Below are 18012 nucleotides of genomic sequence, written 5' to 3' on the forward strand. Positions count from 1 at the left end.
CAGGGTCTTTTGTGTCTCCATACAAATTTTAAGATTTTTTTGTTCTAGGTCTGTGAAAAATGCCATTGGTAATTTGATAGGGATTGCATCAAATCTGTAGATTGCCTTGGGTAGTGTAGTCATTTTCACAATCTTGATTCTTCCATTCCAAGAATATGGGATATCTTTCCATCTGTTCTGTGTCATCTTTGATTTCTTTCATCAGTGTCTTACAGTTTTCAGAGTATAAAAGTTTTTTGCCTCCTTAGGTAGGATTATTCATAGGTATTTTGTTCTTTTTCATGTGGTGGTTAATGGGGTTGTTTCTTTAATTTCTCTTTCTGGTCTTTTGTTGTTAGTGCATAGAAATGCAACAGATTTCTGTGTATTAATTTTGTATCCTGCAACTTTACCAAATTCATTGATGAGCTCTAATAATTTTCTGGTAACATCTTTAGGATTTTCTGTACATAGTATCATGTCATCTGCAAACAGTGACAGTTTTACTTCTTTCCCCATTTGGATTGTTTCTATTTCTTTTTCTTCCCTGATTGCCATGGCTAGGACTTCCAAAACTATGTTGAATAAAAGTGGTGAGAGTGGGCATACTTGTCTTGTTCCTGATCTTATAGGAAATCCTTTCAGCTTTTCACCATTGATTATGATGTTTCCTGTAGGTTTGTCATATATGGTCTTTGTTATGTTGAGGTAGGTTCCCTCTCTGCCCACTTGCTGGAGAGTTTTTATCACAAATGGGTGTTGTATTTTGTCAAAAACTTTTTCTGCATCTGTTGAGATGATCATATGGTTTTTGTTCTTCAATTTGTTAATGTGGTGTGTCACACTGATTGATTTGTGGGTATTGAAAAATCCTTGCATCTCTGGAATCAATCCAACTTGATCATGATGTATGATCCTTTTAATGTATTGTTAGATTTGGTTTGCTAGTATTTTGTTGAGGATTTTTGCATTTGTGTTCATCAGTGATATTAGCCTATAATTTTCTTTCTTTTTTTTTTTTTTGTGGTATCTTTGTCTGGTTTTGATATCAGGGTGATGGTGGTCTCATAGAGTGAGTTTGGGAGTGTTCCTTCTCCAATTTTTTGGAAGAGTTTCAGGATAGATGTTAACTCTTCTCTAAATGTTTGATAGAATTTGTTTGTGAACCCACCTAGTCCTGGACTTTTGTCTGTTGGGAGTTTTTTAATCACAGTTTCAATTTCAGTACTTGTGATTGGTCTGCTCATATTTTCTATTTCTTCCTGGTTTAATCTTAGGAGAATTCTAAGAATTCTAAGAATTTCTAAGAATTTGTTCATTTCTTCTAGTTTGTCCATTTTTTTGGCATATCATTGTAGTAATCTCTATGATCTTTGTTTTTCTGTGGTGTCAGTTGTAATTTCTTTTTTCATTTCTAATTTTATTGATTTTAGCCCTCTCCCTTTTTTTCTTGATGAGTCTGGCTAAAGATTTATCAGTTTTGTTTATATTTTCAAAGAACCAGGTTTTAATGTCATTGATCTTTTCTATTGTTTTCTTAGTCTTTATTTCTTTTATATTTGCTCTGATCTTTATGATTTCCAAAACTTATTTTCCCATAAATAATATGCTGTTTCTCTGGCTGCATTAACATTTTTTCTTTGCTTTTAGTTTTCAGATGTTTGTAGTGTGTCTTAACATAAATTTCTTTGGGTTCATCCTGTTTATGTTTCACTCAACTTCTTCTGTGAATTTGTGTTGTTGTTGTTGTTTTAAATTTTTTTTTTGCCAAACTTGGGGATTTTTTCAGTCATTTTTACATTGAATGTTTTTTCAGCCCTGCTATGGACTGAATGTTTTTGTCCTCCCAGTGTGATGGTATTTGGAAGTGGGCATTTTGGAAGATGGGATCATGAGGGTTGTGCCTCGTGGGGGAATCGGTGTCCTTATCAGAAGAGGAAGAAAGACCAGAACTTGTTCTCTCTGCCATGTGAGGACACAGTGAGAAGGCAGGTATCTGCAAGCTATGAAGAGAGTCCTTATCAAGAACCAAATCTGATGGCACTGGGATCTTGGACTTTCTGGCCTCCAGAACTGTGAGAAATAAACATCAGTTGCTTAAGCCACCCTGTCCATGGTATTTTGTTACAGTGGCCTGAATATAATCACACAGTCCCCTCCCTTTCTCTCCTTTCCTTCTCGGACTCCAATGAGATGAATATTACATTTTTATATTTTTATTATAACCCCACGTGTCCCTGAGGTTTGTTCATTTTTTTCAGCCTTGTAGTTCAGATAGCATGATTTCTCCTGTTCTATCTTTAAGTTCACTGATGTGTTTTTCTCTTGAATGTTAAACCCATCCACTTCATATTTTAATGTTGTTGCATTTTAATTCTGAAATTCTCATTTATTTCTTTTTTATGTCTTCAATTTCTTGTTGAGAGTGTCTACTTCTTTACTAAAACTTTGTATATTTTCATTTGTTTCAGGCATTTATAATTATATGATGAAACATGTTCTTCTGATAGCTTTAAAATCCTCATCAGTTAATTCTATCACCAATGTCATCACATTGGCATCTATTGTCCTTCCTCATTCAGTGTGAGGTTCTTGTTGAAACAAGAAACCTGGACCTTTGAGGCATCGTAAGACTTTGGATCATATTTAAATCTTGTGTTTTAGCTGGCCTTGTCTGACACTACTCCAGTGGTTGAGTACGAGTTCTGACTTGTTTCTGCCAGGTAGAGGTGGAAGTCCAAGTTCTCTAATTCAATTTCCATGGACACACAGGTGGAGGGACTTCTTGTTACTCCTGGGCAGGATTGGGAATTGCTTATACCACTTTGGCTTAGAGGGGGATGGGTCTAATTGCTGCTTTGTGTGGTCACCACTGACATTGTGGGGGTGACCTTGTTATTGCTGGGTTAGTGGTGAAAATCCTGACTCTCCAGTAGGCCTCCTGTAACACCACTCCAGTAAGGAGGGGAAGGCTGTCTCACTACTACTTCTTTTGGGGAGAAGTTCAGGCTTCCTGTGTGGCTTCCAACTCCCCTTCTCTGACAGCATTCCAGCCAGTGTGGAGAGCTGAAGCATCTCATCTCAGCATGGTAAAGGTAGAACTCTTAAGAGTTCTTCTTAGCCTTTCCTGGCAGGAGTGGGAATGGGAACCACAGGTTCTTCTGTGATGTTTAGTTCAAGCGGGTTAACTATTCTATAAAGGATTCCTATTTTGCTAGCCTGTTTCTTTCTTAGTCATTTCTGGTAGAGTCAACAAGGAGCCTATCCTTGTTGGTACCATTGACATTTCTGGGGTGCTGGCTTCTCCAGTATTCAGTTTGGGATATTTTGAGGCAAAAGGAAAACTGAGAGAACTCATTACCATATAGTACTTTGACTCCAGAGTTTGTAGCCTGTATGCCTTGTCTCCAGCTTTCATTACTTTATATGTATGTCTAATTTATATATAATGCCCAATGTTTTTAAGTGACAGTGATAGTGAAAGTAAGGCCATCTATTTTTTTCTGGAAACAGTTGTTCAATTGATATTGTTAAAGCACTATTTTATCTAAGGAATAAACACAACATGGATAAATGTATGCACCCATGCACACTGCTCATATGTGGTATTTGTGTATAATCTCATTATGTATTTTTTTATTTTATTATTTTTTAACATTTTTATTGGAGTATAGTTGATTTACAATGTTGTGTTAGTTTCAGGTGTATAGCAAAGTGAATCAGTTTTACATGTACATATATCCACTTTTTTTTTTTTTAGGCCATTACAGATTATTAAGTAGAGTTCCCTGTGCTATATAGTAGGTTCTTATTAGTTACCTATTTTATATATAGTAGCATGTGTATGTCAGTCCCAATCACCCAATATCACCCTCAACACCCCTCCCCCCAACCCCAGTCCTTATCCCCTGGCAACCATAAGTTTGTTTTCTACATTCAGGACTCTACTTCTGTTTTGTAAATATGTTCATTTGTACCCCCCTTTTTTTTAAAAATTCCACATGTAAGCGACATCATATGATATTTGTCTTTCTGTGTCTGACTTCACTCAGTATGATAATCTCTAGTCCATCCATGTTGTTACAAGTGGCATTATTTTGTTCTTTTTTATGGCTGAGTAATATTCCATCCTATATGTGTACCACATCTTCTTTATTCATTCCTCTGTTGATGGGCATTTAGGTTGCTTCCATGTCCTGGCTATTGTAAATAGTGCTGCAGTGAACATTAGGGTACATGTATTGTTTGAATTATGGTTTCCTCTGGTTATATGCCCAGGAGTGGGATTGCTGGGTCATATGGTAGCTGTATTTTTAGTTTTTTAAGGAACCTCCATACTGTTCTCCACAGTGGCTGTACCAATTTACATTCCCACCGACAGTGTAGGAGGGTTCCCTTTTCTCCACACCCTCTCCAGCATTTATTGCTTTTGTAGATTTTTTGATAATGGCCATTCTGACTGGTGTGAAGTGATACCTCACTGTAGTTTTGATTTGCATTTCTCTAATAATTATTGATGTTGAGCATCTTTTCTGATGGCAATATCAAGCTTATAGTAGCTTCAGAAAATTAATTGGGTACATTTCTTTCTGTTTCCAGTCTATGTATTCTATGTGACTATAGAAGTCCATCTTACTTCTGTAGTTAGGTTTGTATTACATTTGTATTATCTATTTCATACAGACTTTATAAAATTGGTATTCTTTCTTGGGGAGATTTTCCTACTGATTCAAATATTTTTTATTAATTATTGGTTTGTTTAGTTTTTATATGTTGTATAAATTTTGGTAATTTACCTATTAGGAAATTTATATGTTAGTAATTTAATGTTTTTAGAAAATTACCCATTTAAATTTTAGCATTGATTAACATAAAGATGTTTATAGCATACTCTTAAATTTTTAAATCTCCATTTCATCTTTGGTTATATCTCATTTGCATAATATTGTACAAATGTACATAACCTTTTCTTAATCAGTCTTGCTTAAGATTTATACTTTTATGAAAAGGTTTTTAAAACATCTTTTTTCATATTTGTTTTTTCAGAAAATAATTTTACATCATTATTTCCAATATTTGCTGTTCTGATTTTTACTTTCTTTGGATTATGCTGTGATTCTCTTCAGCTTCTTGAGTTGCATTTTTACTTTGTCTATTTTAATTTTTTTATTTATTTAAAACATTTAAGTCTGTAATCTTATCATACCAGATTTATCCCACAAATATGTATGTCTTTGTATATGTTTAATTATAGTTTAATTATGCATATTTCATGATTTCCACCATTTTTTCACCTCTGTAAATCTTATGAGGAAATGTTAATGAGTTTCCAAATGGAGGGGTATTTTTGTTTTTTAAATCACTAACCCATTGTTGATTCTTATGTACTTGGTCTTTATGATAACACTTATGTTGAGGTTTCTTTTCTGGCAGGGTTCATCGTCAGTTTTTATTGGTATTTTATATAAAAAGAATAAATGTAATTTTGATGTGAATTCTGAAACCACATTTTATACAGGCCTGAGATTCAATTATTCCTGGGTAAATTTTTTTGTGTCTTTAGATGGAAGGAAAACTTCCTTGTTTCTCCATCCCAGTAAATAATTTTTATCTCATACATTTATGTTGTTTGAGTGTATTTATACTGTATTGACTTCCTGCTTTACCCAGGTAGCTCCAAGAAATTTTTTTAGTTTTGCTCATGCACAGATTCTGTGATGTGGACTTAATGTTAAATATCACTACTGCTCATGGAATTTTATCTTTATTTTCAAGTTTGGTATGCTTAGTCCCTAGCCCAATGCTTAGTAGTTAGGGGGCATTTGATCAATATTTGCTGAATGAATGAATGAATGGTTATAATATGCCTGTAAGCAGTTTTAGCTTTTATTCTATTCACAGATAGTGTTGAGTTGCTACTTCATTTGTGGTTATTGGGAGATTGTTCTTCTTTTTGAGTTTAGATATGCTTTAAAGTTTTAAAAATTACTTTACTTAGCATTTGTGTATGTTTGTGGAATTGTGGTGTATGTGGGTCAGATAGTAGACCCCTTACATATCATCTTGTTCTGCCTCATCCAGAGGACTGGTTTGGATTTCTTAAAACAGAAAATAAAATCCTGGTCATGTTATATATCACTGTCTTGCTTGGAAACCATCTGTGATTCCACCTTACAATTAGGGTATAAATTCCTTAATATGATATATAAAGACTTTCATACTATGAGCTCTACTCATCTACCTTTTATTTCTTAGAATTCTTTACTCTCACACTCTCATATTTCAGTTCCTAACACTCTATACTCTTCCAAGCTTCAATGCCTTTTAAAATTCTTTTCCCTCTGCCAAGAATGCTTTCATCTGACAAACACCCACTCATAAATCATCTCCCCTATGAATTCTTTCTAAATCCAATATCCTCTCTGGTTGGAGAGTTAGGAGATTTCTTCTCTGTGCTCTCATATCATATCTTTCATATTTCATATATCCTTAGAAATGTGAGCCATGTCTGAGGGTTTCTTTTGTCCTGGCAACATCTAATAAACATTTAGACCTTATAAGACAGTTGAAAGCATTCAGTAAAAGTGCAGATAACGTACTTTGCAGATTATCTAGCACATAGTAGGTACTCTGTAAACATTAATGGCAAATCAGCAATCCTCTGATAACATTACAGAGTTTTCTCTGAACTGTTTTCGGCTCCCATTTCATGTTTCTCAGGCATATACTGACATTTGTAAAAGTGATTGATGTGCCAGTATGTAAAACAAACATATTTCCAAATTAGTGAAATAATACCACCAGTGGAAATTTATATTATCACTGAAGAACTTTACAGCAAAGAAATTTAAGGAAATTCCTAAGTCAGATATGACTCTAGAACTCAGATTCTTTACAAACTCAGAGGTCTCTTCTACCAAATTTCCTTACAAAAGTGTGGAGTTATGGAGTAAAATATGAACAGAGGAAACAACAATTTTTACTTTTATCTTAGGAGATTGTGGATGATTATAAATAGCTCATTTAAGTATCAGATACTAATTTAAAATATTTTTGTCATAGCTTGTGAGTAAATACACTTTGTTATAATGAAAATTTGTACACACAAAAACAAAAGCATGGAATTTAGAGTTGGAAACTTCAGATATATGCTAATCAAACCTTACTTCACGTATATGATGGAAAATTGGGGGCAAGAGTGGTCATATGTTGCCTAAATCACTTTCAGATTTCCTTCTCAGGTATACTCACACAAGAACTTCTGATGGGCTTAAACTTACATTATATGCGTTCCTATATGCTGAAGATTTTAGCTTCCTAGATTCCCATGCAGCATGGTTGAGTAGAATAGTGATGTTCACCTGATAAATATTATGTTTAAAAAATTAACTGTTATTTTGAGACATTAAAAGACATATAATCCTGGAACTGCACTTTAATCCCATTTATAGAGGAGGATTCACTGTAAGTAGTTGGATGCATCTTGGGTCTATATTAAAGATATCAAGTCCCTGAACTGCAAAATGACCTTGATGTGAGATGATAGGACTTCTAAGACAAGGAGCATTAGGAGAAGCATTATGGGGAGTATCCAGCATGTAATTAGAGTTTTAACCAGAACTCAACTAAGTAAAATAGCTGTATGTAGAGTAAAAGGCAATTCATCAAGGAACAAAGCCATCATGAGAGTATCATGTATTGATTAATACATATGCAACATGTATAATATAGATGTATATGTATATAAATGTATAATATAGATACACCATCAGTATTTCCTACAGCTTTATATAGTCTTTAAATCCATTTATTTTAATGGTAGCAAATTTTGCATCTAGGTCATAGAATAATTTTCAACCCATGCTTCTATACTTGACCATGTATGTTTATCCATTTTTTTCTGTTGTAAATAATGAAACAATGCAGATCTTCACACATAGATTTTTTTTGTTCAGTATTTAAAATTATTTTAGGTTGCTAGGGCTGTTGTAGCAAAGCATCATGAACTGAGTGACTGAGAACAACAAAAATTGTCTCACAGCTCGGGAGGCTAGAAGCCTGAGATCCAGTGTGCTGACAGGTAAGTGCTCCCTCTAAAGGCTCTAGGGATGGATCTGTCAGGCCTCTTTCCTGACTTTTGGTAGGTAGGTCCTTGGCTTTGCAGTATAACTCTACTTTTCACATGATGTTTTTCTTGTGTGTGTTTGTCTCCAAATTTCTCCTTCTTATAAGGACATCAGTCATGCTGAATTGGGAACCATGCTACTCCAGCATGACCTCGTTTAATTATATCTGCAAGAACTCTGCTCCCAAACAAGGCTATATTCTGAGGTACTGGGAGTTAGGACTTCAGCATATAGATTTGGGGGGACGCAATTCAGTCCATAACAAAAATAATTTCCTTAGCATCCAGTTCCAAAAAAGGGATTTACCCATCAGGACAAAGTTTATTGCTAGACATCACTAAAAGTTTTCTGACAATTATAATTTTCACTGTTATCAACCCTATATCAGAGTGTCTGATTCATGAAATCTTCAAAAACCTTGGTAATTATTTTTAATATTATTAAAATTAATATCATTATTCTAATCTTTGCTAATTTTATAATCATGGTTAGGCATAGTTTAAATAAACTGGTTCATTTTTCATGCTTATTTACCATTGCATCCTAATTTGTAAATTTTCTAGTCATATTTTTGACCATGTAATTATTCAGGTATTAGTGTCATTTTTTATAGACATGTAACGGTTCTGTATACATTGAACATATTAATATACATGTTTTCAGCAAAAATACTTTTATTTTCTTGTTTTTATATACCAAAGTACTAAATGAATGTAAGTTTGCCAAACACTTCTTTTTGTTATGTTCTTTTACCTCTAAGTTTGAGCATATCTTCTTATTCCATAGGTGTAATAAATACAACTTTTTATTTTTACTTTGTCTTACTTGAATTTGAATTACTTTATATTTAATTATTTAATACATCTGAAATTTCATGATATATGTATGAGATACAAATGAGTATTAGAAATATTTACCCTATGTTATAAGTAGCATTTATTTATTTATTTATAATTTTTATTTTATACTGGAATATATTTGATGTCAGTATTGTGTTAGTTTCAGGTGTACAACAAAGTGATTCAGTTATACGTATACATATAACTATTCTTTTTCAAATTCTTTTTCCATTTAGGTTACCACAGAATATTGAGCAAAGTTTTCTTTGCAATACACTAGGTCCTTGTTGGTTATCTATTTTAATTATAGTAATATGTATTTGTGAATCCTAAACTCTGAATTTATCCCTACCCCCACCTTTCCCCTTTGGTGACCATAGTTTGTTTTCTAAGTCTGTAGGTCTGTTTCTGTTTTGTAAATAAGTTCATTTGTATCATTTTTTCATTTTATGCATCTTATAAGAAATATCATATGATATTTGTCTTCCTCTGTCTGACTTAGTTCACTTAGTATAATAATCTCCAGGTCGATCTGTGTTGCTGCAAATGGCGTTATTTAATAATTTTTAATGGCTAAATAATATTCCATTGCATATATGAACCACATCTTCTTTATCCATTCATCTGTCAGACATTTAGGTTGCTTCCATGTCTTGACTATTGTAAACAATGCTGCAGTGAACATTGGGGTGCATGTATCCTTTCAGACCATGTTTTTCTCCAGATATATGCCCAGGAGTCGGATTGCTGGGTCATATGGTAGTTCTATTTTTAGTTTTTTAAGGAACCTCCATATCGTTCTCCATAGTGGCTGTACCAATTTACATCCCCACCAATAGCATAGGAGGGTTCCCTACCCAGCATTTATTGTTTGTGGATTTTTTGATGATGGCCACTCTGACTGTTGTAAGATGATATCTTCTTGTAATTTTGACTTGCATTTCTCTAATAATTAGTGGTGTTGAGCATCTTTTCAGGTGCCTATTGGTCACCTGTATCTTTGGAGTGAATGCCTGTTTAGGTCCTCTGCCCATTTTTTGATTGGATTTTTTTTTTTTTTTTTTTTGATATTGAGCCACATGAGCTGTTTGTAACTTCTGGAGATTAATCCTTCATTGGTTGCATTATTTGCAAATATTTTCTCCCATTCTGTGGGTTGTCTTTTCATTTTGTTTATGGTTTCCTTTTCTGTGCAAAAGCTTTTAAGTTTAATTAGGTCCAATTTGTTTATTTTTGTTTTTATTTCCTTTACTCTAGGAGACAGATCAAAAAGATCTTGCTGCAATTTGTCAAAGAGTGTTCTGCCTATGTTTTCTTTTAAGAGTTTTATAGTATCCAGTCTTACACTTAGGTCTTTAATCCATTTTGAGTTAATTTTCATGCATATGGTTAGAGAGTGTTCTAATTTGATTGTTTTTTAAATGTAGCTATCCAGTTTTCCCAGCACCATTTATTGAAGAGACTGTCTTTTCTCCATTGTATAGTCTTGCCTCCTTTATTGTAGATTAATTTACTGTAAGTGCATGGTTTTATTTGTGGGCTTTCTATCCTGTTCCATTGATCTATATTTTTGTTTTGTTTTGTTTTGTTTGTGTATGTGTGTGCCAGTACCATAATGCTTTGATGACTGTAGCTATGCAGTATAGTCTGAAGTCAGGGTGCCTTATTTCCTCCAGCTCCGTTTTTCTTTTTCCAGATTGCTTTGGCTATTCAGGGTCTTTTGTGTCTCTATACGAATTTTAAGATTCTTTGTTCTAGTTCTGTGAACAATGCTATTGATAATTTAATAGAGATTGTATTGAATCTATAGATTGCCTTGGGTAGTATAGTCATTTTGACAATATTGATTCTTTCAATCCAAGATCATGGTATATCTTTCCATTAGTTTGTATCATTTTTTTTTTCTTCATCAGGACTTATAGTTTTGCCTCCTTAAGTGGGTTTATTCTTAGGTATTTTATTCTTTTTGATGTGATGGTGAATGGGGTTGTTTAAGTTTTCTTTCTGATCTTTTGTTAGTGAATAGAAATGCAACAGATTTCTGCATATTAATTTTGTATCCTGTAACTTTACCAAATTAATTAATGAGGTCTAGTAGTTGTCAGGTAGCATCTTTAGGATTTTTGATGTATAGTATGTCATCTGCATAGTATCATGTCATCTGCAAACAGTGACAGTTTTACTTCTTTTCCAATTTGGATTCCTTTTATTTCTTTTTCTTCTCTGATTGACATGGCTAGGACTTCCAAAACTATGTTGAATAAAAGTGGCAAGAGTGGACATCCTTGTCTTGTTCCTGATCTTAAAGGAAATGCTTTCAGCTTTTCACTATTGAGTATGATGTTAGTTGTAGGTTTGTCATATATGGGCTTTATTATGTTGAGATAGGTTCCCTCTATCCCTAGCTTCTGGAGAGTTTGTATCATAAATGGGTGTTGAATTTTGTTAAAAGCTTTTTCATCTATTGAGACAATTGTATGGTTTTTATTCTTTAGTTTGTTAATGTGGTATATCATACTGATTGATTTGCAGATATTTAAAAAAATCCTTGCATCCCTGGGATAAATCCCACTTGATCATGGTGTATGATCCTTTTAATGTATTGTTGCATTTGGTTTACTAGTATTTTCTTGAGAATTTTTGCATCTCTGTTAATCAGTGATATTGGCTATAATTTTCTTTTTTGTGGTATCTTTGTCTCATTTTGATTTCAGGGTGATGGTGGCCTCATAGAATGAGTTTGGGAATATTCTTTTCTCTGCGGTTTTGTGGAATATTTTGAGAAGGATAGTTGTTAACTCTTCTCTAAATTTTTGATAGAATTCTCCTGTGAACCCATCTAGTCCTGGACTTTTTTTTGTTGTTGTGAGTTTTTTAATCACAGTTTCATTTCAGTACTTGTGATTGGCCTATTCATATTTTCTATTTCTCCTTGGTTCAGTCTTGGGGAGATTGTGTCTTTCTAAGTATTCATCCATTTCTTCTAGGTTGTCCCTTTCATTGGCATATAGTTTCTTATAGTATCTATCATCCTTTGTGTCAGTTGTAACTTCTTTTTCATTTCTAATTTTATTGATTCGAGCCCTCTTTCTCACTTTTTTTCAATTTTGTTTATCTTTTCAGAGAACCAGGTTTTAATTTTATTGATCTTTCTATTGTTTTCTTCTTCACTATTTCAGTTTTTCCTGCTCTGCTCTTTGATTTCTTTTGTTCTACATGCTTTGGGTTTCACTTGTTGTTTTTTCTCTAGTTGCTTTAGGTATAAGGTTGGGTTGTTTATTTGTGATTTTTCTGATTTCTTGAGGTAAGATTGTCTTGCTGTAAACTTCCCCCTTCGAGCTGCTTTTGTTGCACCCCATAGATTTTGGATTGTCATGCTTTCATTTGTCTGTAGGTATTTTTTTAAATTTTTTTTCGATTTCTTCAGTGATCCTTTGATTGTTTAGTAGCATATTGTTTAGCCTTCACGTGTTTGTGTTTTTCATATTTTTTTTTCTTGTAGTTGATTTCTAATCTCATAGCATTGTGGTTGGAAAAGATGCTTGATATGATTTCAGTTTTATTAAATTTACCAAGGCTTGCTTTGTGGCCCAGCATGTTACCAATCCTGGAGAATGTTCTCTGTACACTAGAGAAGAGTGTGTATTCTGCTGCTTTTAGATGGAATGCTATACAAATATCAAGTGTATCTGGTCTAATGTGTCATTTAAGGCCTGTGTTTCCTTTTTGATTTTCTCTCTGGATGATCTGTCTGTTGATGAAAGTAGGGTGTTAAAGTCCCCCACTATAAATGTGTTACTGTTGATTTCTCCTTTTATGGTTGTTAGCGTTTACCTTATATATTGGGGTGCTCCTGTGTTTGGTGCATATATATTTACAATTGTTATATCTCCTTCTTGGATTGTTCTCCTGATCATTATGTAGCGTCCTTCCTTGTCTCTTGTAACAGTCTTTTTTTTAAAGTCTATTTTGTATGATATGAGTATTGCTACTCCAGCTTTCTTTTGATTACTATTTGCATGGAATACCTTTTTCTACCCCCTCACTTTCAGTCTGTATGTGTCCCTAGATCTGAAGTGGATCTCTTGTAGACAGCATATATATGGGTCTTGTTTTTGTATCCATTCAGCCAATCTGTATCTTTTGGTTGGAGCATTTAATCTGTTTATGTTTAAGGTAATTATCAATATGTTATTGCCATTTTGTTAATTGTTTCAGATTTGTTTTTGTAGGTCTTTTCCCTTCCCTTCCTCTTTTGTTATCTTCTCCTGTGATTTGATGACTAACTTTGGTGTTGTGTTTGGATTCCTTTTTATTTTGTGTGTGTGTATCCCTTTTTATTTTGTGTGTGTGTATCTACTGTAGATTTTCTGTTTGATATATCAAAACCTCATGGTAACCACAGTCTATATATAAACAAGATTGTTTTAAGTTACTGGTCTCTAAATTTCAAATGCATTTTCAATATCTTGCATTTGTACTCTCCTTTTCTCACAGTTGCTTGTTTTGATTTCAAATTTGCTTGTGGATGATTTCCTACCTTTATGTTTGCCTTTACTGTTGAGCTTTTCCATTTATTATTTTCTTGTTTCTAGTTGTGACCTTTTCTTTTCCACCTAGAGAAGTTCCTTTAGCATTTGTTGTGAAGCTGGTCTGGTGGTGCTGAATTCTCTTAGCTTTTGCTTGTCTGTAAAACTTTGGATTTGTCTGTCACATCTGAATGACAGCCCTGCTTGGTAGAGTATTCTTGGTTGTAGGTTCTTCTCCTTCATCACTTTAAATATATCATGCCACTCCCTTCTGTCCTGTAGATTTTCTGCTAAAAAAAATCAGCTGATAACTTTATGGGAATTCCCTTGTGTGTTATTTGTTGTTTTTTCCCTTGTTGCTTTTAATATTTTCTTTTTGTCTTTAATTTTTGTCAACTTGATTGCTGTGTCTCTTGGCTTGTTTCTCCTTGGGTTTTTCCTGCCTAGGACTCTCTGTGCTTCCTGGACTTGGGTGACTGCTTCCTTTCCCATGTTAGAGAATTTTTCAGCTATTATTTCTTCAAATATTTCCTCAGGTCCTTTCTCTCTCTCTTCTCCTTCTAGGACCTCCATACTGAGAATGTTGGTGTGCTTAATGTTGTCCCAGAGGTTTCTTAGACTGTCCTAATTTCTTCTCATTCTTTTTTCTTTATTCTGTTCTGCAGCAGTGATCTCCACCATTCTGTTTTTCAGCTCATTTATCCATTGTTCTGATTCATGTATTCTGCTATTGATTCCTTCTAGTGTGTTTTTTATTCCAGTTATTGTATTGTTCATCTCTGTTTGTTCTTTAGATCTTCTAGCTCTTTGTCAAACATTTCTTGTATCTTCTCTATCTGTGCCTCCATTCTTTTTCCAAGATTTTGTATCATCTTTACTATCATTACTCTGAATTCTTTCTCAGGTAGATTACCTATCTCCAGTTCACTCAGTTGTTCTTCTGGGGTTTTATCTTGTTCATTCATCTGGGACATATTCCTCTGCTGTCTCATTTTGTCTAACTTTCTGTGATTGCAGTTTGCATTCTTCAGGCTGCACGATAGTAGTTCTTCTTGCTTCTGTTGTCTGTCCCCTGATGGATAATGCTGGTCTAAGGGTCTTATGCTTGCTTCCTGGTGGGAGGGACTGGTTCCTGCCCACTGGTGATTAGAATCTGGTCTTGTCCCTGTGATGGGCAGGGCCATGTGAAGGGGGTGTTTATCATGAAGCTCTGGGCTCAGGAAGACTTTAGGCAGCCTTTCTGCTGATGGGTGGGGCTGTGCTCCCACCCTGTTGGTTGTTTGGCTTGAGGTGTTTCAGCGCTGGAGCCTGCAGGCTGTTGGGTGGAGCCAGGTCTTGGTGAGAAATTTCACTCCTGTGGGAGAACCTCTGTGATATAACTATTTTCCAGTTTGTGGGTCACCCAGCTGGCAGGTATGGGATTTGATGTAATCGTGCTGTGTTCCTGCTAGCATCTCATGTAGCTTCTTCTTTGTCTTTGGAGATAGGATATCCATTTTGGTAGTTTCCAGTGTTTTTTTTTGTCAATGGTTGTTCAGTAGTTAGTTGTGACTTTGGTGTTTTGGTGAGAGGGGGTGAGCTCAAGTCCTTCTACTCTGCCATCTTGTCTCTGCCTTCCTAAGCATTTATTAACTAGTGTTTCTTGTTTTCTTTGATAACAGTGTCCTTTCTTATTCACCAAATTCTTAAGTATAAGGATGTATTACTTTGCTATATTTTATGTTTCACTGATCTTTTATTCTATTATTTTGCCAGGGCCATAATATTTTAGTTATTATTGACTTTTAATGTCTGTCTGCGTTAATCTCCTTTGAAGAATTCTTACATGTTTTTACTTGTTAACCTAGTTACACTTAAAATCAGAATAATTTCAAGTTACAACAACTTTCCATTAGTATTTTAACTGTTAAATCTATAAATCTGTTAGAAAATAATTCATCCTCCCTATATAGAAAGATAAAAATATTTTCTTTAAATGGATTTTTAAGTACTTCAATAAAGTGGTATAGCTTATATAAGGTGGTACATTCAATGCTCAACAAACATTTATTCGTAATCTCCTGTGTTTCAAGAATGTAATGGAAGTTAACAAAAAGATTAAATAAACTATCATTCAGGCACTTGTCTAGAAGGATTTCAGATAAGGAAACTGGAAATGGTTAAGGGTTAGCCAAGAGGAATACAAAGTGTACAGTGCCCCTGTATAAAGACCATGAATCCCTGAAAAGTGACAGGTTTCCAGGGGAGGGGGTTATGCTTCAACTGAGTTTTGGAGGCTGACAGGCAGTTAGCTGGATGAAGAAGGTGATGACTTGTTTTAGGGGATGGAAACTGAAAATGCAAAGGCACACATTTGAAAGATCATGGCATGGAAACTAAATGGCAAGAATTTAATTGTGGCCATAGTGCGGGATGTGAATGAGGACTAGTGAGCCATGAATTTGCAGTAGTTACAGATCTAATTTCCTCACATAGGCACTGGGTAACATTGGTGGGTTTTAAGTGACATGATCATATTTGTATTTTAGAAAGGTTTCAAGAATGAATGAACATTGAATGAATCAATGAACGAAAAGTTAGTGTATTACCACATTTAGCAGCTGAAAAATAATAACTTTGGTAAGATTACCTTTATTCAGTTGAATGGTTGATACAGAAGCCAGTTAGAATGGGAGATTATGTCAAAGTACTGGATATTTGAAATCAGATCTAATGTCATTATTTTCCAAACTAGTTATTACTGGTTAGTAGAAAATAAATGTTGTTATTTGATGTGTTGGTTATGTATTCACTTTGCTACCTATTTTATTAATTCTGATATTTTTCTGGTCATTTGGTTTGGCTTGTTTTCAGTATATAATACTGTAATTCCTGAAAAATAATAATCTTGTTTTCTGCTTTTCAACATTTGTGTTGTTTATCTCTGTTTTAATATATTGATCAGAATTTCTGGAATTAAAATATGATAGTGGGCATTTTTGTTTTGCTTTTAATAACAGGGATGCCCTAATATTTTACACTTAAGTTGATTCTGAAAGATGTTTTCAGCATATTGAACTGAAGATTCATTCCAATCCTATTTTAAATAGGTTAAGAATTATTTGGAAGGTTTTGAAATTTTATCAAATAACTTGTATATTCCTACTGAAATGCAGATATATATTTTATGACCAGTTGATATGTCATGTTAAATTAGTCAATGATTTTTAATCATGCTTGTGAAAAACTCTTCATGGATATATATTATTCTTCTGATATAGTGCTGAATTTTATTTTCTGTATTTTGTGAAGTATTTAAAAATATTTAGGCCATAAATAAGATTTGCTTTATTACTCTATATTGTGCCTTACCCTGTTTTATATTCAAAGATAGAACCCTGGGATATTATAAAATCTTCAAAATATTGCCCAAAAGTATTTAGTGATGTTAATCGGTTCATACTTAACGAGTCAAGAAGACAAATATATTTCAGATTTTAATCAATAAAGGTCATCATTTAGTTACATGACCTCGGGCAAATCCTTCTGTCTCTGGGGCTCATCTATAGAAAGTAAGGGGATACTAGCTCTAGCTTTCTGCAAACTTGTATTCATAGAGATATCCCCCTGGCTTTATGCCAAAAAGCAGTAACATTATTTAAAGTAGAAATGGACCATGCTACAATGACCCTTGCAGATTTAGATTTGAGTTTCAAAAAAGAAACAAAAATTTAAGAAAATCACTAGTCCATCGTTCATCTACCTGGGCCCTTGAGCAGTTGAAAGCGAGAAATGTTGAGCTTGTGATTTATCTTAAGTTGCACTGGAGAACTGTGGACCAACCACCCCTCACTGTTTTATTCAACTCATCTGATACATTGGATCCAGAGGGCAGCAGATGGGGGATCAGAGCCCTGGATTTTTGTCCCACTCTGTCATTTACTAGTTTGGGGATCTTAAGTCATTTAACCCCTTCAGGCATCAGTTTCTTATTTGCAAGATGAAATACACTTAATTAATCTTTTCGTTCTGAAGTCCTATGAGAAGCCATAAATAATCCCTCAATAAAACGTCTTTAGTTTGTATAGTCACCTGGGGTTTACTTTCACATATATTGATCTTAATTGATCCTTTTCACAATGATTGGAGGCAAAAAGCAAAGTATTAGTGACTTTATTTCAAAGTTAGGTCGAGACTCCAGACTCCCAAGAATCTGGTATTTTGCCCAGTGTGCTTAGCAAGTGGCAGAGCCCCGGCTGGGGCCTAGGCATTCTGATACTTCAACCGTTCTTTTCTTTTTATGACACATCGTCTTTCGTTAAGTCCTGTAATCACCCTTTTATACTTTTCAAGCATTCCAGCACATTTTCCAGTTCTTTAAATTGTGAGCTGGAAACCCTTCTAACCTTGGGGTTCATTTATGATTTTAAACTATATAACACTAACACTTTGTTCATGTATATGTTTAAATGATTTCTGGAAAAGTACTCCATCTAACATTTATTCCTTCTCTTCCTGATTCTCTTTCAGATAGCAGTTCTGTGGATGAAAAGGTTTTAA

General features: G+C 34.2%; 1 protein-coding gene across 3 annotated transcripts in view; it reads left to right on the forward strand.

Moving 5' to 3' along the window:
• UNC13C (unc-13 homolog C) overlaps positions 1–18012 on the forward strand; it is a 620639-nt gene that overhangs the window by 137970 nt on the left and 464657 nt on the right. For all 3 annotated transcript variants that reach the window (XM_057724491.1, XM_057724492.1, XM_057724493.1), the window contains one exon: positions 17983–18005. In XM_057724491.1, the coding sequence (XP_057580474.1) occupies positions 17983–18005 (23 nt within the window). The remainder of the gene's footprint in view (positions 1–17982; positions 18006–18012) is intronic.

This window comes from Hippopotamus amphibius, chromosome 2 (genome assembly GCF_030028045.1).
Source record: "Hippopotamus amphibius kiboko isolate mHipAmp2 chromosome 2, mHipAmp2.hap2, whole genome shotgun sequence".
Classification (NCBI taxonomy): domain Eukaryota; kingdom Metazoa; phylum Chordata; class Mammalia; order Artiodactyla; family Hippopotamidae; genus Hippopotamus; species Hippopotamus amphibius.